This window comes from Cyanistes caeruleus, chromosome 9, assembly GCF_971803275.1.
Source record: "Cyanistes caeruleus chromosome 9, bCyaCae1.hap1.1, whole genome shotgun sequence".
Lineage (NCBI taxonomy): Eukaryota > Metazoa > Chordata > Aves > Passeriformes > Paridae > Cyanistes > Cyanistes caeruleus.
This window is the reverse complement of record NC_141709.1, coordinates 29,151,990-29,175,364: the sequence shown is the minus strand read 5'-3', so window position 1 is coordinate 29,175,364 and position 23,375 is coordinate 29,151,990. Positions and strand designations below refer to the sequence as shown.

The 23,375-nt window shown below is 39.3% G+C and overlaps 2 protein-coding genes across 8 annotated transcripts in view; one reads left to right on the top strand and one right to left on the bottom strand.

The window, feature by feature from the left end:
- The window catches only part of TUT4 (terminal uridylyl transferase 4), a 44,501-nt gene extending 25,402 nt beyond the window's left edge, over window positions 1-19,099 (top strand). For 3 of the 7 annotated variants that reach the window (XM_086842082.1, XM_086842083.1, XM_086842084.1), the window contains exons 14-29: window positions 275-425; window positions 986-1,072; window positions 2,473-2,576; window positions 2,936-2,993; window positions 3,088-3,191; window positions 3,482-3,571; window positions 5,468-5,581; window positions 6,692-6,769; window positions 7,167-7,344; window positions 7,696-7,743; window positions 7,833-7,915; window positions 9,300-9,415; window positions 11,030-11,190; window positions 12,151-12,248; window positions 14,693-14,885; window positions 18,632-19,099. In XM_086842082.1, coding sequence (XP_086698208.1) covers window positions 275-425; window positions 986-1,072; window positions 2,473-2,576; window positions 2,936-2,993; window positions 3,088-3,191; window positions 3,482-3,571; window positions 5,468-5,581; window positions 6,692-6,769; window positions 7,167-7,344; window positions 7,696-7,743; window positions 7,833-7,915; window positions 9,300-9,415; window positions 11,030-11,190; window positions 12,151-12,248; window positions 14,693-14,885; window positions 18,632-18,723 — 1,755 coding nt within the window. In that variant the 3' untranslated portion in view covers window positions 18,724-19,099. Of the gene's footprint in view, window positions 1-274; window positions 426-985; window positions 1,073-2,472; window positions 2,577-2,935; window positions 2,994-3,087; window positions 3,192-3,481; window positions 3,572-5,467; window positions 5,582-6,691; window positions 6,770-7,166; window positions 7,345-7,695; window positions 7,744-7,832; window positions 7,916-9,299; window positions 9,416-11,029; window positions 11,191-12,150; window positions 12,249-14,692; window positions 15,219-17,414; window positions 17,589-18,631 lie in introns of all 7 variants that reach the window. The other 4 variants (XM_086842078.1, XM_086842079.1, XM_086842080.1 and 1 more) reach the window with 2 other exon arrangements.
- Window positions 19,100-19,609: 510 nt separating this feature from the next.
- Window positions 19,610-23,365, bottom strand: PRPF38A (pre-mRNA processing factor 38A). Its single transcript, XM_086842151.1, has 10 exons — window positions 23,105-23,365; window positions 22,866-23,025; window positions 22,225-22,346; window positions 21,997-22,082; window positions 21,738-21,848; window positions 21,102-21,214; window positions 20,573-20,599; window positions 20,393-20,490; window positions 20,016-20,064; window positions 19,610-19,931 (listed from the first exon to the last, which is right to left on the bottom strand). The coding sequence occupies exons 1-10, from the start codon at window positions 23,232-23,234 to the stop codon at window positions 19,889-19,891; spliced, it is 939 nt and encodes a 312-aa protein (XP_086698277.1). The 5' UTR covers window positions 23,235-23,365; the 3' UTR covers window positions 19,610-19,888.
- Between the last annotated feature and the right edge of the window lie 10 nt (window positions 23,366-23,375).

The window sequence follows — 23,375 nt, the reverse complement described above, 5'->3', positions numbered from 1 at the left end:
TTTGATTTCCACACCAAAAAAAAGAAAATCGGTGTTTCTTCCTGGTTATTTTTGGGTTATTTCTGCCTTTCCTCTCCTACTTTCTTGTAGAATTTTCAGGTGCTTTTAGGCACTGTGAGAACTAAGTACAGCTTGTTGAGAGATGTTCCTCTCTTTGTAGAGGCTCTGTTGTTGTTCATATCTTAAATGTTCTTGTTTGCTTGGAAATGTTAGGTCTGCTGAACTGTCTTAAGTGCACAAATAGAATTTTCCTCTTTTTTTTTCCCCAAAAAAGCCACCAACTATAGTATGCAGCATCTGCAAACGGGATGGACATTCCAAAAATGATTGCCCAGAGGATTTCAAGAAAATTGATCTAAAACCACTACCACCAATGACAGACAGATTTCGGGACATACTTGATATAGTGTGTAAAAGATGTTTTGGTAAGTTCAAAATATGTTTGTGCTCCACTATATACTGCGATCTGTAACCTGGAAGAATTAAAAACTCCAGGGTTAAGTTATTTATTTACAATTATTTAGAATTCACTAGGAAGAAGCTGTTCCAGGTACCCTAGGCTACAAATGGATCAATATTTTAATTTTCAGATAATACATGGCTGTGATACCTTATAACAGATTTGAGAAACTGATGTTATATGGGATTTTTCACTGGGTTTATAAAAAGCTACCGGCATTCCCAGGAATCAGGCTCTGGACAAAACTAATTTTTGTGCTTATCAAATTCTATATCATCTTTTGGGGCTGCTGTGGTGGGTGAACCTTGGCTGGATGCCAGGTTCCCACCAAGCCACTTTGTGGTTGAAAAATTGGATGTCTTGAAATAAAATCCTGAAGATTGTAATGATATAAAAGGAAAACCACAGATTTAAACAAAGCAAACATAACAAAAAAAAACCCCATCCAGTCTTTTAATTAGCTTGAAAAGATTCTTGAGTTGCTGAATGTCATGTCTGACTGTGTTTTAATTTGTTTTTACTTAGATGAATTATCCCCTCCTTTATCTGAGCAACAAAACAGAGAACAAATACTGGCAAGTTTGGAGAGATTTATTCGAAAAGAGTATAATGGTATGTAACCTTAGGTAGTGATTTATGAGAATGCTTTCTTCAGTCATGTTGTCCAGAACATAAAGATGTGGTTTGCCTTGTTTTATTTTCCTTGCTTGAAGCAGGGGCATCTCTTTTCCTTCCATTTGTAGTGATGTCTTGCAGACTTCAGCTTTGGACATCCCTTCATGCTATTCCATGGAAATGTCCCTAGAGTGGAGGAGGAGCTGCCAGAGTAGTAATGCAAGCATAGGAGTGCTCCAGTCAGGCCAAGAAGAAAGTTTGGTTGTGTTTAGTGTTAGCTTTGGTCATGGGCCAAGGACTTTTGTTGCCTAGTCACCAGTGCTTGAGAATTTTGGAAATCCTAATGAGTTTATCTTCACATCCCTTATATAAAACAAGCAAAAGTATCTTAATACAGTGATGGAAGTCAAGGCCCAGACATACCAAATGATTTTTTTGTAGGAGGTGTAAAACAGTGCTAGAGCCAGGTACCAAACCCAGGTCTTCTGAAGTCCAGTCCATGGTCCATGGAAGGCCGTTCTGCTCTAGCTGACCTGTCATCAAGGAATTAGGAATTCCATCCACTGGCTGTACCTCCACTTACTGGCAACAGCTGAGGATCGAGACCTGTTACAAAGCCTTGAAAGACTTAAGGTTTCCAATTCTATTAAAGTTTAGGAAAAAAAGCTGTGAATAGGTGTTAGATCTATTTTTTTAGCATTAATTTCAGTTGAACAGATCAACGTATTCTTTGCAGTTAGGAAGGAATTTGTTTTACCAACATAATTTTGCCATCCAAGAATGAAAATACTTAGTAATATTGTGTTTCAAACAAAAATGTAAACAAAGCAATTGGGAAAGAATCTTCCATGAAGTATTGTAATCGTACTGCTTGTGTCTTCTTGAAGAATATGTTATGATTATAAAAACTCATTGACCAAATTTACCTAGTCATAGGAAAAATATGCAACCTAGATAAACTCTGAGTAGAGCCAGAAATATTACTTTGGCTACCCTAGGAGTAGCTCTATCTTATCTGTGGGATAAAGCTGTACTGGTGACTGGGTTTGGACATGGTTTTGATTTATTAGCAGGGAAAGTGCAGTTGCATACCACAAAACATTGCTCCACATTTAGAGGTGACATTTTATGATTTTAACTGTAATTGTATTGTACTTCAGTCATAAAAAAATACATAAAATAAATCTTTATCCTGCATTACTTTCTCTAAATAATTTCTGAAGTGTTGTGCTTCCTCCTTTATCAAAACTGAGGTCTTTGAAGTGACAGTGTAAGCTCTCTGTTTAAGCTCATTTTTATGGGCACCTGCACGTTGCAGTTAAGCTATATTTAATACTAAGCACTTACCATTCAACTGTAAAAAAATTTACCTTCTTCTTGTCTATTCTTTTGATCAGACAAAGCCAGGCTTTGCTTATTTGGCTCCTCAAAGAATGGATTTGGATTTCGGGACAGTGATCTTGATATCTGCATGACATTGGAAGGCCATGAAAATGCAGAGGTAAGAGTTTTGAAATTGATAAAATCTGCTATTTTAAATTCAAGGATTCTTTAAGGTTTTTTTAATTCAGTTAAGGTTTCTGTATACAGGAAAGGTAGGATTAACTAGTTGCACACTGGCTTGTTGCACTCTGCTCAACTGAAGCAAGATCCAGCCTGTTTTAATGCCTTATAGACACACACTGTACTATAGATATCCACACAGAGCATATGAGTTTGTGTAAATTCATGTGCTGGCTTAATACTTGCTGCTTTTTGTGCACAGACTTTCCATCTATGAAATGTATGTGATAGTAAATGTGCTTGATGGAATAGGATCCATGTTTTAACGTCTGAATCTGTGATCTTTGTTTTTCCTAGAAATTAAACTGTAAAGAAATAATAGAAGGTTTGGCAAAAGTTCTGAAGAAGCATCCAGGTAGGTGCTTTAAATTATTGTTTGTTATGCACTTAGATTTTCTATAAATGTTGTTAATGGAAATGTTTTATGTACTAAAGTGTTGCTTCCCCAGGTTTGAGGAACATCTTGCCTATAACAACAGCCAAAGTGCCTATAGTAAAGTTTGAACACAGGCGGAGTGGCTTGGAAGGAGATATCAGTTTGTACAATACACTGGTGAGCATCTGCTTGTGTCCTTTTGTGTTCAGAGAAAGCTTTTTAATTCTTTCTATCTTACCCAAATAACCATTTGAGGGAATAATTTTGAAACTAGAATGAAAATGCTTTTGTGTGTTTTTCTTCTACTTATTATTCTATTTCTACTGAATTATTAAAATTCAGTGGCCTGTGTGCCATCATGAATAGTACAGCTCATTCCAGCTTTCACCTGACACTATGAAATTGCACAAATTCTTACATAATTGGTTCACCCTGACACCAGTTTAATTTTTTCCCCCTTTTTACAGGCACAGCATAACACAAGGATGCTGGCTACCTACGCAGCTATTGATCCTAGGGTGCAATATCTGGGCTACACAATGAAAGTTTTTGCAAAGGTAATATAAAAAGAAAGAATTTATTTGTACAGTGCAGTGTTTTTTCTGCTGCAGCCACTGAGTTTGTCTTTTGCCAATACCAACTGGAAAGGAGGCAGTAGAATGCTGTTGATATGAAGTTTACTTTTTTAAGCTTACTGTGCTCCATCTGACTGTGTCAAAATCAAATCCTGGTACCTTGTGCTATCCGTTGAAAGATTTCTGTGTAAAAGAAAGCTGATGAAAGGGAACTTTTCCTTTTTTTCTTCAATTTCAAACCAGCTACAATTATAACAAATAAAAAACACCACCCAAGCCCCAAGCAAAACTGGAAAAATTGGTGCCCGTAACATGTAGGGGCATGTGGATGTGCATGGGCTACCCAAGTTTTCATATCTGGGACCAGCCCAGAGATTACTGCTGCTTTCTTCTGGCACACTTGTCTTGTTTGACTGTATAAAAGTCAGGATTAGGTTGGTATGGGGTGATGGATGAATGCCTGAGCCTCTTTGTGATGTGTCTAGGACATACACTTGACTTTAAGAGTTTGGAAATGTCAGATCTCCTGCATCTTTTGTTACAATGTTCTATCAAAGTGTTATATGATACAGCCTTTGATAATTGAAATGTGGGGCTACTTTTTATTCAAGCTGCAGTATTAAATACAACACATCCAAAGAAAGCTTAGTGGAACTGGGGCAAATAAAAAATGGCTTATAGAGTGCATCATGCTACCAGATGTTCATGTAATAAAATACATCAAGATGAATAAAATAATTTTGTGCCAGAATGGAATGGAGACGTTCATTATATTGTCACTGAGACTAGCAATGATTTTTTTTCTTGATGTGGTCACAGTAGTGCACAATATTGCCATGTCTCATCTGTGTCCAGATTAAAAATGCCTTGTATTGATAATAACAAATCTTACTTGTTTTTGGTCACATTGCACACTATTGTACATGTTCTAAAAATATTTCTGCAAATATGAAATACAAAAGTTGTGGGATATGCACTCATGAATGTAAATGTATGGAAGTGACTTCATAGCTATACAAATACTCTGTTTTTAAGCAAAATGCCTCCTCCTCTGTTTGCATTGGCAGAAAACCCAGGAACAGCTGTCACTGCTGCTGCTAATCTGAAAGTAATTTGCAAATCCCTGTTTTTTCCAGCCCTAGGAGGTTAAAAATGCATTGTTTGATATGACACAGGCTCGAAACCCAGGATAGTTTAGAAGCAGGTGCTGTGGAGAGGTTATACTATAATGAGATACACAAGCATAGTAAGGTAATTCACTGATCAGAGTCACAGAAAGGCTTGGGTTGGAAGGGACCTTGAGCTCATCTGGTTCCAGCTCCCTGACTTGGTCAGGGATGTTTGTTCTGCTCTGTGTTGTGCAGGCTGCACCATGGTTTAATTAGGTGTGTGTATGTTTGCTAGAAAAATGCCATGTATGGCCTGCACTGCATTTCCACAATGTGGAAATACTTGCTGTTAATGAATTATTTTTTTAAAAGGGGAGGGAAACCAAAATAATAAGGAATCATAGAAACAGCTCTTGCAGCATGCGTTAAGGAAAATTAAATTTTATGGTACTGAAACCTAGGATTTATGTTTTGGGGGTTTTGATTTGGGGTTTTTTTTCCAGTTTGGCGCATTATAAATTTTTTTAAAGTATTTTGGCTATGAAAGGCTTTTCTGTTCTTATGTTAGACAAATTATGCTGTGGATTTGCCAGATTATGCAGTTGACTCTTGGGTGCATTTATTTTTCAGGCTTCATAAAACAATTTTTAATTATGAGGTGAATGTATTTGCTGTTACTTAGGGGCTTTCAGTTAGCTCTCTGACATAGTTGTTAGTCTTGAACAGTGAAATGTAAATTCAACATTTTGTTTAAAATGTATTTTTTCAGCGCTGCGATATTGGTGATGCATCCCGTGGTAGTCTGTCTTCGTATGCCTATATTCTTATGGTTTTGTACTTTCTACAGCAGAGAAATCCACCAGTTATTCCAGTTCTTCAGGAGGTAGGTTCAGAAATTGAGGCTGTGAAAATAGATGCACTTCTTCTTCAAGCTAAATATGAGAAGTCTGGGATTGTAGGATCAGAGGGGATAAATGAAATGTGGGGCCCTTCTAATCAGCAGGTTCTTAACTCCCTCTTGGTTTTAGTAGGTAAAACTTAGCAAGAAAATTAGATCAAAACTGGGAGTCTGTTGTGCTTAAGTTCTGCTATTACATTTACTTTGGGATTTTGGTCTTACGATGATATTTATATGCTGAACAGGATAGAAAAAAATTGGCAGGTGGTATGGAGAGAAGGGAATTGTAATTATGAGGCTGCACCAGATGCTCTTGAAATGTGAGTCCAGTTCTTGAATCAGTTATTGTCTAAAGCATTATTTATTGCTCAACACTTTATCTGTAAGAGAAAAAGTTTATTTTATTATTTTATGAGGGGAAAATGAAATAATTGATGCTTTGGTACAATTTTAAAGAAATATTTCACATGTGCCAGGCAACTTTATTAAGAGAATAATGTTCTGCACCCCCGTTGTATGGGTGGGGAGAATATAATTTTTCAGCTATCTGCCGCTTCCTGGATACACTTTGGAACTCCCAAGCATGTTTGAAAATGATCCCTTTCTGCTTCTTCTGGTTTCTTGTGCAAGAGGAAAATTGGCTTAAGCATTGCAGTTGAGACTCATAGACTTCTTGCTGATACTTTAGTATCTGATACTTTATTCGTGGTTGGGGGTTTTATTTTATTGCTACCCCAAGAGTGCAGTTAAATAACAGTGGAATTTCCCCTTGGCAGTGCTAAAGTCAAAGTGTAATAGAAATCATATAAAGTCTCCTTAGAGAATCTGTGGGCAAGAGAGATGTTGGAATCTTGACAAGGTAATTCAGTAATGTTTTCTTAGTTGCAAAGAACAAGTAAAAGTTATATATCCAAATAACTTGAGAGGTACAGCAACAATACAAGAAGACTTTCCAGCTTTTTACCAGTGGGAAGTTCTGTCTGTATAAGAAGTAATTGTTAAAATTAAAGTATTTATATTTTTATATTATTTTTTTACCAAAAGAACTGCAAGTATTTGAATTAGAGCGTTAACTGTCACTCTCTGTTCTGGCAGATATTTGATGGCAAACAGATTCCACAAAGAATGGTGGATGGATGGAATGCTTTTTTCTTTGATGACATGGAAGAATTGGTAATATTCTAATTCCAGATGACTAACTAAAATTTAAACCTTGCTTTTAAGGAAAAGTTATACATTTTTAACACTGTAATATATAAAGGATTAATTTTATTAATTAATTAAACTTCCATATCCGTAGTGTTGCAACTTCCCAAATGAGTCCTGTTCTGCTAAAATGAATTTCTGCTTTTGCTTGTTTTATTTTAAGTCATTTCTAAATAATATAAATGAGGATAAATACTTTTTATTCTTGAAAATAGTCCAGGTTTAGTCTTAACTGTAGTTATTTAACCTCACTTCAACTAAAAGAAACCATTCATAATAGACAAACTTGTAATTAGAGAGGTATTTCAGGAGAAGCAGTGCTGCAGTAACTGTAGCTGAATAAATTGTCTTCAACTGCATGTAGAAGAAGCGTCTGCCTTCTCTTGGAAAGAACACTGAATCTCTTGGAGAGCTCTGGCTGGGGCTGCTGCGATTCTACACTGAGGAATTTGACTTCAAGGAATATGTGATCAGCATCCGGCAGAAGAAGCTGTTAACCACCTTTGAGAAGCAGTGGACATCCAAATGTATTGCCATCGAAGGTACTCCTCTGCTGAATTGAGTTTCCATTCATGAGGAGTAAGAAACTCTGCTGCTTGAGAGGCTGTTCTCTTTGCACAGGATCTTTATGTGAGGAAACTACAGTCAGTGTTTTAAAAAGAAACCTTTTTTGCAAGACCTCATAAAATTGATGAGACTCATAATTTTTACTAAATGTCAGTGAATTGTTCTTTGTACTGTATTATGGTTAGTCACAGTTTTAAAACTCTTAGCATTGCTTTGCTATAATCTACTCTGTGAATGCATTTAAAATGGAGTTCTCTGCATTAAAATAAATTCTGTTGCAGTGTATTTTTTCCAACTCTGATTTTTTTTTTCCTCCCTTTGTGCAGATCCTTTTGACTTGAATCATAATCTGGGTGCTGGAGTCTCTAGGAAAAGTAAGCTATTAATGTCTACTAATGATTAATGTTCACTGAGTTGTGCCTTTTTTCTGTTTTTTTCCAATAACTTTGTCTTTCTTCAATAGTGACCAATTTCATAATGAAGGCATTTATCAATGGGAGAAAATTATTTGGTACCCCATTCTATCCAGCTGTTGGAAGAGAAGCTGTAAGTTCTCAGAGTTTTTATTTTTAGTATGCTCTTTCATTTTCTTTGCCCACTGAATTGATGAAAATCACTTGTATGTATTTATCAATTTAGTATGCACAATATGTGTAATTATACTTTGCATTAAATGTATAGCTTAGTATTAGGCTCCTGGAATATAAAATACAGAGTAGTTGGATGGGTGATGGGTATTACTGACAGGTTTGGGGAAAGTAAGCTTAATTTGTGTTTTGTTTTTTATAAAACCTCCCACTGTATGATGTTAAGTATTGCAGAAAACTGCAAATTTGGCTGTAAAACCCAGAAACAGCTCTAGGAACCTCACTGGCTCTTCATGCAGCTAAAGAAAACAGATCCAAGAGATGTTCCATTCTATTTTTTTCCCACTTGGTGGAGGTAGTAAGGATTGCTGCTTAAGCAAGGAAAAGGATGATGATTGATTTGATTTTTTTTTAACAGCTGACCTTTAAAATTTGCATGGTGAGTCAGGGTTAGGAACGTGTTCATGCAATACCATTTTGGAGAAAGTACTGCTCTGTGCTACAGGGTCCAGTCATTGATGTGCAAGAGACAACTTTATTTTTTTTAATATAAGCAAATAAAATTCTGTAATTAGTATTTTTAAAATAATCTTAGGCATTTTCTAAAACAGTTTGGAGGACTGTTCTCCCAGTGGCTTTTGACAGAAACTGAGTTTCTAAAGGATGTTTAAAATATTTTGAAAGGTTTCAGTTCCCTTCATCCTTCCCTATCTTCTCTTTTCCATTTGCTTGCTTTATCTGTGTTTTTTTCCTGAGTTTGTACCTCTATTTCAGTCTTTGAGGCAAGACAGTACTTTCACAATATTTATGTTGCTCAGAGGCTGCAAACTGTGGCCTTTGTGCTGACGCACATCCGAAGTGCAGCTGTACTGAGCAAATTCCAGGGGAGGGGAGTGATACAGGTCAGTCTGCAGGTGCTCCATCTGTTTCCCACCTGAGCTGTGTTCTGTCTAAAGGGATGTAATCATGTCATCTGGGAAGGGACACTGGCTGCTTTGGAAAGCACACAGGCAGTGACTCAGATACCAAAATAGATCATATGCGAAAAATTGCCCTCTAAAGAGCCTTTGGAGAGTCAAAAGGTGGGCAGCAGGCTGAAGCCTGGATAAGCTGTTCTGCAAATTCAGCCTCTGTCCCTAAGAACAAATAGCTCTTTTTAGCCCAAACTGCTCCATGTCTCTGAAAATCTGCCATTATCTAGAGAAACGAAAGGACCAGGTGTAATCTCAGAAGTAGTAACATTCAGGGAGCAATAAGAGATGAAAGCTGACAATTTGACTTTGATTCCTCAGTCTTGTAAGTGAATGGTTTATATATTTTATCTGTCTGATGTGTTTTCATAGGAATACTTTTTTGACTCAAAAGTTCTGACAGATGGGGAATTGGCACCCAATGACAGATGTTGTCGTGTCTGTGGAAAAATTGGTCACTATATGAAAGACTGTCCAAAGAGGAGGAGGTAAGTAATACACAAAGCTATTGTGAAATCTTTGAGATGAAATCATGAGGGATTTGGATAGTTGAAGATTTAATGGAAATGAAAAATTGTTAAATTGCAGAGAAAATTAAAGCTTCATACCTGATTCTCAATTTCCCATCTTATTTTTGCTTTTCTTAAAACAGTTTCTGGTCACCTCTTTGAATCTGAAGTGTTTATGGAAGCACACAGAGTAAAATCAACAGTCTATAGTGTGTTAATATGTAGTTAAGCTTAACTTGAGACTTAGATCACTAAATTATCTTCTTATACTGTAAACATTCAGATGGAGAGCATATCACCTGGCTGCAAAATTTATCATGTGTTAAAATGGATTTCCTGTAGTGATCATGCTCAGAGGACAGTGTTAAATTTGAATTGTTCTGTAGATCTGATAACGTACATCTGCAAAGCAGGTAAAAGTTCATTTATTAAACACTAGGATTAGTTAAAATGTACTAATGTAATTAAGGTGCATTTCTGTAACATCATATTAGTGCCAGTCACTTGGTGATCTTGCACTTGTACATTAATTTCACTTAGGGATTTTGGATCCAGGACTCCTGCAAAAGGATTTCCTGGTCTGTGTGGGTCAATGTTTCCAAAGAGGGTTTAGGAGGAATTGGCAGAAAATGTGCACTCCTCATTTTTTACAGCTTGGCTATTTAATGACCCACTTAGCCTAGGTTGTCTGACTCCTCCTAAAGCCTATTGAAGCCCTTAAAATGCAAATTAATCTGAACTCTTTTATGTGCTCCCTATGTTCAGTTGAGTGCTCCATAATTCTTCAAAGGATACTTGGTCTCTTCCTGCTACAAAATCTTTATTTACAGCCTTTTGTTCAGTCAGCAGAGTTCAAGATACATGAAAGTGCACTGGAACCCTGTGGTCACAGGTGGACTATTTCTTTCAGATGCTCTCTTTACAAGTACTAACACATGGAATTGCATCACCTCTTTCCCTCTGCCTCATGAAAAGAAGTTGTGATCTGCTCTTCAAACAAACTGCTACTACAGCACAGCCACACAGAATCTCTCTCAGATTGTATATGCAGCTCACAAAATAATATTGTTATTTAACAATCTTGCAGATACCTTGTGGAAGAGGACTCTTACTTCTTACCTTGGTTCCTGATCACTAGTTCTCCTGTTGTATTAGAACTGAGTGTTTGAAAGAGCCTCAGTGCTTTGTTGTACGTCCTGTCCAGGCTCAGACAGTGACAGAAATGTGCCCTGTCCAGTGAGGGGGAGATGATGACTTGTTTTGGGTTATATTCTCATTCAGTGGAATTGCTGCATAGAAGTGCTCCCCAGCTACCTGGTAGGCTAAGCCTGCTTAACTGGAGGCATAGCTCTGCTCTAATTCAGTCAGACAGCTTTTGGACATGTCTGGGGAGCTTCTAACTTCATTAAGTTTATACAGGCTGTTAACCAGCCCAGAATCTGAAAATGTTTTTTGGGATTCCTGAGATATTTGTATTCTGGTACAGCTGTTGGTTATGTAACCATTCCCTTTGAACACAGCAGTACAACTTTACAGAGATAATGTGTTTGTGTGTGTGGTTTTGTGCTATTGCTAATAAAAATTACTGTTCAGGTTGAAGAAAAAGGAGAATGAGAAAGATGATGAAAAAGAGGTGAAAGAGGATGACAGAGAAACAAGAGAGAAAAGATGTTTCATCTGTGGGGATGTGGGTCATGTTAGGAGAGATTGTCCTGAATTCAAACAAACCCGTCAGAGAAATAATAGTGTGCCAGGTAAGTTCATGTGTTAAGATAATTTGAAAGCTCTGATATCCCTTTTCTCTAGGTTTCTGTACAGACTTGGTAATTGTCTTCAAAAAATAGTCCTGCAAGTAATGTTTCAGTCACTGCAAATACAGCTTTTAGTCTGTGTTGCTTTTCTGCAAGGGGAGTAATGTCTCCTAAAGTACAGTCTTTGCATGGGTGGTAAAAATGTACTCAGCAGTAAAATACAGTGTACTTCAGGGTATTGCATTACTTGTGTTCCACTCAAAATTGGTACATTTAAAAGTAGTAATAGTAATAATAATAATTGAATGCATTTCCTCTTCCAAATGTTTCTCAAATGTTAGCTAACCCTTCATCATCTGTGAGAGGTAAGTAAATGTATTTTCAGCAAAAATCAGCTCTCTTTCAGTAACACTTCAGAAAAAAGCATACAGCTGAATTAGGCTAAATTCAGCTTTCAAACTACTGATAGTACTTAGAGAAGATTAATAGCAAACTCATTCATATTAGGCCCTTGGGTGCCTGTGGTAGTTGAAAAAGTAGAAAAAGCAGTCATAAGTGAACTTCAGAAGAACCTTGCTTCTGTGTTCTGTTATCCTTTAGTCTTTTTTTTAGTTTACTTTCTTTGCCCAGTAGTTTCTTCTGTCACTATTGCTATTTAAAATGCCACTGCTTACAGCAGTAGTATGGAAACCTGTATAAAGTAGAGCTCCAGCCTGATAGCAAAGGTGAGCATTGCTCCTGCTAGACTTTGTTTTACTCAAAAATAGACTTTGTGTTTAGCTCCTATACCTATTAATGTTGTCTGCTGCCAGTAGAGGGAAAAGTTTCCACTTAAAGGAGAGGAGAGGTGAAAGTGATTTACCTACTCTGTGTCCCATGAGAGTTAAGGTGTTGCTGACTCCCAGTTCTGTTCATTATTCCATCACCCTGTGGGTTTTATTAACTCTTGTGTTCCTTGATCAGGCACACAGCTGGTCCGGAGCATGGTAAATTCCCAGCTGGTGGCTGTGGGTCAGCAGCCGGTGGAGCGACCCCTGCGCACCAGGCAGTCATCAGAATGTGTAAGTTCTGGGAGTGCGAGACTGCAGGGAGCAAAGCTGTAGCAAACCAGCCTTGCTGGGAACAGGCTTGCATGTTTTTTCTCAACAGATTCTGGACTTGATAATGACAATGTTGCACTCAGCCAGTTTATGGAACTTTAATTTATGATGTATTGTGTCTTGGAGAGCATTTATGGCTTTTCAGTATGAAATCCTCATAGTCAAGTTTGGTATGAGATACCTTGAGATTCTGAAAGGCCAGATTAAGCTAGAACGCCTTTCAAATTCTCGTTATTTTGGCAGTGTTCTGGAGTTACTAAGGGAGATAAAGCATAGCTCATTGTTAACATGCTGGAGACCTAGGTTAGTGACAACCGTGACTCTTTGTGGTTTAAGAGATCTGTCTTAAGGGACTGTCATGTGCAGACATAGAACACAGCTGAATCACACTTCAGTGAAAACTCTGCCAAAGCACCCTAGAAGCACAAGCAGAACAATGGGGAAATTTTTGATAGTTTTGTCCTAGAATTTTTTCAAGTCTCTATAGAGCTACATAAAATATGTTTAATCTGCTTCTTAGTGGAGATGGGTAGCAGAAGGTTTTTGAGCAAATACAACTGCTGGCATTTAATATTTTTGGAGCAGACAGTAGAGTAGAAATTAATTTATTTTAAGCTGTTAGTCTGAGAAATGTGTGCCTGCTAATGAAGCTGGCAAGTAAGCAAATATAGTAATCAGGGCTGCTGATCACTTAATGCTCTTTGTTCAGTTTGCTGGTTTCCTGACTGATCAGCAAGCATTTATTGGAATGCTGGCTCCAGTAACAGAGACATTATGACTTACAGTGTGCTGCTGAAGAGGGACTGATACAGCCCCAATCTAGGTGCCACAGGAATATTTTTTTAGGAGCCTTTTATTCCTGCCTGAGGAATTGAAGCTGAACATGTGGGTACACTCAGAGGCAGACACATCATGTGCACATTCTTGCGTCACCTGGAAGTCATGGCCTCTCTGTGTTTCATGGTTGTTATTTGGCCAGGATTTCTTGGTGAATATGTTCTGTCCAAGAATTGGTTGAGAAGAATGGGAAGGGGGAATATTGGTGGAGTAAGAGGGAGAGAGTGGGAAACAGATCAAGAGGCCGGAGTGTAATATGCCTCCTGCTCTGCTGCTGGCACATTGAGTGCATGCTTGTGGTGGGTTAATATTTGCAGGAATGTTTGTAGTCAGTGCATGTGCTTTATTTTTATAACATTTAAACTGTTAAACTAGTGATAATTTTTCAAATCCCAGGTCTTACCTTCTTTTCCTGGTTTGGTAGAAAGGTATAGGAGGCACTTATACAGGCATACAGTTGCAGTAGCAGCAGGGAGCAATCCCAGCTTCTGGGCTCCAGCATTTGCCCAGGCACAGACACATACCATGCTGCTGGAAGGGGTGCTCTGGCATGGGCAGGTCCTGCAGACACCTCTTGTTATTTGAGATGAGTGACTGCCAGTTCAAATGCACAGGTGAGCAGTCAAGGGATAGTGACAAGCTGGAGAGACCTTTAACTCCATGTGTTCAACAGCAGCTGAGGCTCTTGGAGCTTGGCTGGCTGCTGTAGTCTGTGGAGAGAAGTCTCAGGGGGAAAATGAGATCTGTGATTCAGATCCTCCTCTGTGGTTTTGGTACCTGTCTCATTTGAATGTCTCTGGAGGATCTTATTCCATCAGCATCTTGTCTTAGTGCTTAAAACCAGACTGGGGAATCCAGATGCTGGCATTAAGTGTTGGCACATAAACTGAGTAACTCTTTTCCCAGCCACTCCAGTTCTTGAAGTGTTTCTCTGTTCAGCTACAATTCCAAACAGATGAAAGAGCCTCATGCCTGTTTCTGTTGCTGGTGAAAGGGAAAGCTTTGTAAGAGCTCTGCAAAGGCTGTAATAATTGCTATTACTATGCCTTTAACCATGGCCTAACACCAGGATATGAAGGTGGAAACTGTGTTTTTGGAGTTTGCATTTCTCATTAAACAAATTTTTAAAAATTAAAGAAATATCAAGAGCTTACTTGGGAATTACTTAACTGTGCAGTAATAACAACCACTCTATTTAGAAGTAAGGCAATTAGTTAATGAGATACTGGGCTGTACATAAGTTGGGTAGGGAAGACACTGATTAAAAATCAGAAACAAGTGTGTGAGGAGTCTAATGAAGAGCTTGGGGCTAATACTCACTTAGAATAATGTTTCTGATGGTGGGATGCGCCCCATTAACAGACCAAATTATCTGTTGATGAAAGTCAGTGTCAGCTGAACTGCACTTACTGAGGCCAACAGGAACTTGGGTGCAGTGCTTGGGGTATTGCTGGGGAGTGCTTTGCTGTTTTAGAAACAGTCTAATACTGTGGGTGCTTATTAAAGAAAACACCATTAAATAGTCAGTGAACTAATCAGAAATACATGCTTTTTTTTTTTTCCTCCAGTCTGATTCGCATCAGTCATCTTACTCTCCACAACCTCAGCAATTCCCACAGAATTCCTCTCAGCCAGCCTCCATTAACCAGACTCAGCCACAATCAATATCCCAGTCTAAGCACGTTCCTCAGCCACAGCAGGGTGCACAGCCACCCCATCAGGTCCAGCTGCCTTTGTTTAACTTTCCCCAATCTCCCCCAGGTCAGTATTCCACCTTGCATAACCTGGGACTACTTCAGATGCACCATCACCACCAAATTCAGCTTCCCAACACTTCTTGGCCTATTCATGGGCCTGTTATTCACTCTGCACCGGGTAACCCTCCTCATTCTACAAATGTTCCATTTTCTATGAGATCTGGCAGCAGCAGCACCACAAATAACCAGAGCAGTGTAAGCTTGAATGATCCCAGTATCATCTTTGCACAGCCTGCTGCCAGGCCCATGGGAATCCCCAGCACTTCTCATGAGGGACACTGGCACAATCCTGTGACTGCAAACTCACTGGTGAACAATGGCACTGTGGGGAATTCAGGTAACTCTTCTCTCTTGTATCAAACCTCTCACACTTTGTGTCCAAGTGTTAGGTGTTACAGGAACAGCTAATTCTCTTTCAGCTTGTTTGATAAAAATATGATGTTTAAGAAACCATATCATGACTTTCACCTGTCTTAACATTTTCATAGGAAAAAATTAGAATTGATCGCCGTAACTTTTAGGCCTTACTCATGTCTGCCATTAATGGCTGTGCAACAGTGAGAAATCCTGCATTCAACTGAGAAACCTCCTCATCATTGTTTAAATCACTCACATTGCTGTGAATGTGGTGACAAATAATAGATTCCTGATATCAGACAATCATGGAAACATTAAGGTTGGAAAAGACCTCTAAGATCAACACATCGTTACATAATTTATTAGACAAATGCTGAGACTGCAGCTATGAACTCAGAGACTGGCAAAATTACAGTTGTGCTAGTTGAATATTGTCTCCTTACCTTTAGTACAATATAAAATTTTCTTATCCATTCTGCTTTTTCCTGTGGCTTATCCTGCCACATTTAACTTCCATAATCCCAATGTTGATTCCTGACGTTTTCCTGTGACAAGTGGGCAGCAGCCTCTTGCCTCATAGCAAAACCAAGTACATTGGTATGTTTGAGGCTGAGGAAAAGCAGGATATAATGATAAAAGCCCATTCAGTTTTCTCTGCAACATGAACTGTGGCATCCCCTAAATCTTAATTGCTAACCTTTATATCATTAACCATGGTGGTGGTGGTCTGATTTATTATGAGTGTGTAAGTCTTCCTATGTTTAAAAAAATAAATCCATAATGCAATGTACTGGTGCAGTTGTTCATCCTAAGATGAAAATTCTAAGTCTCCTGCCCAGCCTTTCTCTGCACTAATAATAGAATTGTCAGTAACATAAGATTTTCAGCTGAGTCTACAGTTCTAGATGAGGAATAATTCACCAGTGGGCTTCTAACATATGTTAAGATGCTGGAGATACATTATTTTCTATTTAATGCTTTGTGGGGAATATATTTTAAAGGATACGGGAACTTGTACATGTGTGTTTTCTGTGTCTCCAGTGTGCTTTGTCCCTACCTCTCCATTTCAGATCTTCTCATCTATCCCCTTCTTCAGCTTTGTCTTTCCCTCAAGCAGCTCTTTCCAATCCATGTCCCTTACTGAGGTAGCTGCCTTCTTTCAGACAAGCTCCATAAATTCTAATTCCTTCTCCATATGCTGTCAGTCACAGTATCTTTTTCCCATCCCTCATCTTCTATCAATTTCCAACTTCATCACATTCATTTTCCTAGTTCCCAATCATAGTAATTTTCCTCTTTCAATTTGAATCAGTTTTATTTCCTTTTTGGCTTAGATGCCATTAAGGGGAATGCACAATAGAGATGAGCTGTCTGCTGTCTGTTTGAAGCATGGTTTCTTACCTCCTCAGGACAATTAAAGAACAGTAAGTTTGAGGAAACTTTGTCCTGGATCACTTAACCTTGACTTGAAAGGAACTACTTCTAATTTTCTTTTCAGTAGACAACTGATCAGAAGTAGGATCATTAGTAGTATCAGGACAGACAACTCTTTCATGCATACTCCAGACCTGTGCCTCATGTTGTGCATCCTGCCTCCTTGGATGCTTGATTTCTCATCCTTAATGTTGCAGTGATATCAGAACTGTAAATGGAGCAGCTTTACAATTTGTATACTTATTTCCAATGTTTTTATTTTTCTTTCTAAAAATATTTTTTTTAAGTCAGTCCAGTGATCTAGATAGCAAGTTTCTTAAGCATGTAAGTATTAGTGAAATTCCAGTTTACATCTGAGAGTTATTTCTTGCAGTAGGATAACAGCTTTCATGTCACAGCTCTGTCAGTAATAGTGGATATTTGTGTAAGATCAGGCAGTAGTTCTGAACATTCTTCAGACCTTGTATTTTTCATCATGAGAAAGTCATAAAAATAGTGAAATTGTAGTGCTCGATTGTAATATTGATTCATCCTCTTTCTTCCCAATAATTCTATTATAGTGAATAATGAAGTAATTTAGGTGGTAATTTGTACTGATATACATTTTTTAAAAAAAGTAGCACATCAGATTAATCTCATTAAGTCCCCTGCAAACTGTTATTTAAGATGTAAATTGTATTTGTGACTTACTGTTTAATTATTTCAACTTGCAATGTGCTTTTCCCTTTCAATTGAAAAATAGATCAGGGTTTCCAAGGACAGTTTGGTAAAATGAACCCTCCTTCTGTCCCTTGGGACCATGGGACCCCTACCCATTTTCCTCTCCTCCGAGGAGCGTGGCCTTACAATATGCCTCAGAACTACATGCAGCAGGGAAATGCCAGCTACCCACCGAACAAACCTTTCTACCCTCAAGGTACTAGAACCAGTATGTGAATCAACAGCTCATGCACCATGTCTCTGTACTGTCTCAAAGGCTTTAAAAGCCAAGAAATCATGTGTCACTTACTAGCCTCCCTGAACCAGAATGGATACCAGAGTCAAATCAGCGCTTCAGCTTCTTCTGTGGATGAATGAAAATCTTTGTGGGAGGGAAGGGTTAAAATAAAATTCTGAGCCAGTTTGCAGCTTGTTGCACTTACATCCTCTTTATCTCTGTTGCTGCTGGCTCACTGTAGAGCACAATTCACTGACATTTACTAAATGTTCTGAGTTGCCTCTGCTTCAGAAGAGGTTAAGATTGGCCCATGAGTGTGTTCAGAATATGAAGAAATTTTTGTCGTAATTCACTTTATTTGGCTTTTGTACCTTGCTTTGTGAAATGACTTACATAGGTAAAAACTTGCAAGACCATAGAATAATTGAGGTTGGAAGGGGCCTCTGGAGGTTTAGTCCAGCCCATTCAGTCAGAGTAGCACTGGTGGCAAAGTTAGATCAGGTTCACTTCATCAGGAAACTGGGAAGGACTGACTTGATTTCACCTCTGATGTTTATGAAAGGTAAAGGTGTTCAGCATCTGGCAGGATGGGGAAAAGCTGTAGAAAAAAGACCTCCACTACCAAAGAGACAGTGCTCAAATTTGACTTGGAGGAGGTGCAGCTTCCATGTTGCTGGGGTCACCTGGTGTAGACATGGATGTGGGCACCAAATCCTTTTTCAAAATTGTGTCTATTGGCTCTAGCAAGGTTTCCAAGTGATAACTGAATTTACTTAAAATCGTGAAATTACTTTTGTTAAATAATTGAAGTAATGCAACAAAATAATGTTTGTGATTGTTAGGGAATTTTGGAGATAGGATTAAAGTAATTCTGGATTGTCCCATTAAATGGGATAGTTGTACAGGTAGCATCTGTGTCAGTCTAGTCAATGGCTTTTTTTCTAAGTTAGATTAGTAAACTGAATAGCCAAGCACTGTTAAATATGTGATTTGCTGAAGTAATTGTCATCCATTTTTTTTAGCTGGTCCACTGATGCAGAGTAACCAGCGGTTCTCGCTTCTGTCTCAAGGACATCCACACTTGAATCTGAATTACATTCAACAGAAAAAGTGAAATTGGATGGGATTGTGGGTGGGTGGGGGGAGGAGGGGAGGAAGAAATTCAGGTTCTGATTTAAAATCTTAATGCAACATGTTTAGATACAAGATTATTTAAGACTGTTTTTAAACTGTATCATTTGTACATAGATATGAACTATAGTTTTTACTAGTATCACAAAACTGAGTGATACAAATTTCATCTATTTTATTACCCTATTTTTAAGGGGAATTGTGTTTTGTTTTATCTTGATAAACTGTAAAGAGAGAGAATTTTTAAAATTAAGTTCTTTATTTTCTATTAGCTGTATTCATACTTTGGTTGCTTCAGACTTTATATATATTGTTCTAAAAAAAAATAAAATTAGAAGGGGATTTCATGTGTTGAAAAATTTGTCACTTCTATTCTTTACAGAACTATGTAGTGCCAAAAAACTTTTTAAAAAGAAAAATAAAACTGCAAAAAAAGGACATAAGACTTTTTCCTCTTCCCTATTTGTATGCATGCTTGCTTTAACAGGAATAATATAAATGACTTCAATGTGGAGATCTTGGAAAGATGAGCAGTTTTAACAAGTGGCACAAGAACTAGACTCATTTTTCTCCATGCTGCTGTTGTTTCATGTGCTGGTCACAGCCAATGTGTGGCTCATCCTATCCTGGAAGGAAGAACATACCTGCTTTTTTGTTTATCTGCTTTGCAAAATAGTATGCAAATACCCTGGAAAAATTAGGCTGTACTGGGAAGCATTTTAAAGAGGGCTTTCCATAAATTCACTAGGCTCACTTACTTGTGTTGTCAGCACTCCCAGGGCAATATGAGAATCCTGAATCCTAAAATGCAAAGTTCAGGAATAAACTTGCCTGTCCCTGCTTGTCAACAAAATATTATGAAAGGAGCCTTTAAAGACAAACCTTTTTTTATTGCTCTTCATTAAGTTTTTACAAGCTTCAAAAAAATTAAAAAACAACTTTCAAATTCTATCACAAGGGTGAGTAACTACATAAAAAGTATCCTTAGCTTATCTTTAATAAAAAAAAAACCCAAGACAAGAAAATGAGAAAGATTAAAGAAAGGGACTGCTAAAGCAGCCAGTACAGAGCCAGCTGTCCTGCAGAGCAAATAGGACAGCAGTAGACTGCAGTTCAAGATCCTTAAACGGTGAGCTGGGTTTTGTCTATTATTCATTCCCTCGCCGACTTTTTTTGTGACTTTTCTTAGATCTGAAACAGAAAAAACAAAAAGCCCATACTGTAAAACATATCTTTAATTCCCTAATTGCACTTAGAAATAGGCTAAGCCTTTACCTTTCAGGTGATTTGGAATGACTTCTGTGTCTGTGACTACGGTGATGCCCTGTGAGATAAAAAAGCAATAGTTATTTCCATTGCCACTGGAATTCTTTGTTGTTTTGCTAATACAATCTGCTTCTAGTGACCAAGTGTGCTAAATATTGCCAGAACAACCTGGTGCCTTTAACCAGGCACTCAAATTAACTTCCTGGCAGGTATCTTTTTGCAGCCATTAAAGGAGTTCCCCAGCTCTGCCTTCATGTGAGCAGTTTTATCAGCCAGATTTAACACCATCTGGGCTACCATCTCAATATGGTGACAGAGATTTTTCTTGCAGTGGATGTGCTCCTGATAAAGACTGGCCAGAGTTATTCTGGAAGTGGCAGAAATACCTGGAGATTTTGATCTCGATCTGTGGCGCCTCTCCCGGGATCTGCTCCGGTGCCGTCTCGGGCTTTTGCTGCGATGCCGCTCCCGGCGCGGAGATGGGCTGAGGGAAAGGCAGCTTGTAAGAGAGCTGTACTACAAATGCACATTGCTCAGCTTAAATAAGAGAATTAAAGAGTCAGTACCTTCTTCTCTTTGGAGAGCGGCTGCGCCTGCAAGTGGGAGAGAAAAGCAAAAAATCACTAAAAATCATAAGTAAAACAGCTGTTTAATTTCCCACATCCTTCAGCAACAACACCAGGGATTTTACTTCCCATTAGTGTTCTTGGCCTGCTATACATGGGCCTGCTTAGGACTGTACTATGCAGTGAGCAAGAGTTTAGTGATGAATTTTTCCTGGTTTAATATCAGAGCAATTAATAGGATTTTCTCTACAGCCTCTGGCTAACATGAAAAAAAAAGCACTTGGATCTCTTTGCCATCTTCACTGTATTGTCAAATTTAGCTAAAGCTGGCCAGCAAGTTCAAGAGGTAGAGAATGACTGGAGAAACAGGCAGAGGGGTTGACTGTGTGCACTGCAACTCCTCACTTCAGGAAGTGCTAAAGGAACTGTGAGGTGTGGAGGTTCTGGCAGAACTGCCAACTTCACTGCTGTGCTCCAGCCATTTGCAGCACAACCGGTAAAAATACTGGGCAAGGAAGAGTCACCTCACCTCCTCGGGGACCTGCTCCGGCTCCGCCGGTACCGCACCACTGGAGATCTGCGGGGCTTGTCCAGGTCCCTGTAGCCCCTCCTGCGGTGGTCAGGAGATGGGATCCGTTCCAGCTGTGAACAAGTTGGGGGAGGATCTTAAGTCTTGTTTCAGCAAAGTTTTATGCTATCAGTAAAGGTTTCTGAACAATGAACATAAATTGCAAAAGTCAGGCAGCCAAGCTTCCCCATTCCCAAGTATTTCTGATTCAGGAATGAGGGGTGCTGTCCAAAACTGCCAACTGGAAATTCAAGCAGCCACTTATAGTGTTGGTTCTGAAGAAGTACAGCAGTACTGACTGACTGATGGTCACAGGACCTTCCATCATCACCTTCAGTTGTCTCTACTACGTATGCATGTAAATCAAATGAGCTAAATAAGCTTAACGCACAACAGATTTTCAGGGATTCAAGAGACAGGAAAACATGCCAACATGGGTCCAAGTCTTCACAAGCTGCTTATATGAAAATATGTTATATGGGGAGGTAAGAGTTGCCAGCAGCCTCCTGGCGCCTCCCCTCAAATGTTTGTCATAGACTGTGAAGTGTCCTAAAGGGGTTCAGCTTGAACTATTTCTTTCCAAAACAGTTCACCAACCTTTTCATCTTCTTCTTCCTCCTCCTCACTAGATTCTACATCATCCATATCTTCTTCCAGAGCACTAACACGAGGCTCAAGTTGTTCAGCTTCTTCCAGAACATACCGTTTCTAGGAGTAATGGCAACTTTATTCAACATAACCAAAGTAAGGACAAACACCTAAGGAGGCAACTACAGCTTACGCAACAAGCTAGCAGCTGATCCAGCTACTGAACTTGGTGCAGTTAGGAATTCCATAACCATCTACATTTCCCAACCTGCAGTCGAGGCAGGATGATGTCACAAACACGTTCTTCGTGGAGTAGCTCATCAATAAATTCATCCACGTGCATCAGCTCAAATTCTGGGGGTGAAAAAAAGCATTTAAAAGACAAAATTAACACTAGAGGCTAAAGTAAAGATAGAACACTTCAGACAACTTATGTCAACAGGTAATGTCACAATTTTAAAGATTTATTCTGTTAAATAGACATAAGAGTGTTTACCCCCATTTCTGTTCTGACTTTTAATTTTCCGATAGTCATTGTACAGCGGTTCCAGGTACTTGTAGCAGTCGATGGCAGTGCCTGTCAGTCTCATGTACAGTGCTCCAAGCATTCGGACATACCTGGAAAGGAAACCTTTCCATGGATCTCGGCTTCCTGCACACTTAGCAGTTTGCATAAAGAAGAGTTTTTTCTTTTTTTCCCACAAGTTTCTGAGGAAAATCAGTACACTAGCCAGAATACACAACCATTTAGATTTACTCCATCACTTCCTCGATGCTGTCAAAACTCTATATATACTTTACATACATAATGGCTGCATGGGGGCATTATGACTAACAAAAATAGAAGTATTGAAGAAAAAGTAAATGAATGTGAATCCCTTAATGTAGCTCATCCCAAATACTTCAGGCAGAGGTTTATTATCAGAGAGAGCACATGCCACAAAGATGAGCCCTTCCAACAGATCAGGTGGCAAGGAAAGCAGTCTTGAAAGCAAGAAGAAAAGCTTGGTTTTGAGCAAGCACAGTTTATCAGAGCACACTGAGAGCTAAACCCTGCACTGAGGTTTTCCTGGCTGTTTTGGGCACTTCCCCTCGGCACAACAACCTCAACGAAGGAAAAATCACAGTACAACTTACTTGAAGTCTTCGTTTTTTATGAACTCCACAATGATGTCCTTCTCGGGCTGGATCTGCAGCATCTTTAGCGTCAGGCACAAGAAGGGCGTGGGTTTAATGTTCCCTCCATAGACGCCCCCCACGTACTTCAGCTCCATGGCCTTGTCCACCACCAGCTCGGCTGCGAGAAGGACGGGACTGGCCGTCAGGGCAGGCTCCCCCCGGCCCCCCGCCTCGGCCCGGCCTCCCGCCCGCCATACCCGTGAGGCCGAAACACTCCTCCTTCCAGTACTTGGACTCGTAGATGCGCGTGCGGATGATCTTCTCCACCAGGTACTGCGGGTTGGTGCCGTGGATGCTGTGCGCGTCTTTCACCGTGCGGTTGGCCATGGCGGCAGCAGCGCAGCCCCGCTCGCCGCTCCCAGCTCAGCCTCCTCAGCCCCGTTCCCGTGAGGGCCGCTCCGCCTTCCGCCGCCGCTTCCGCCTCCGGGGCGGAGCCGCCGCCTCTGCGGCCGCCCGGCACAAACATGG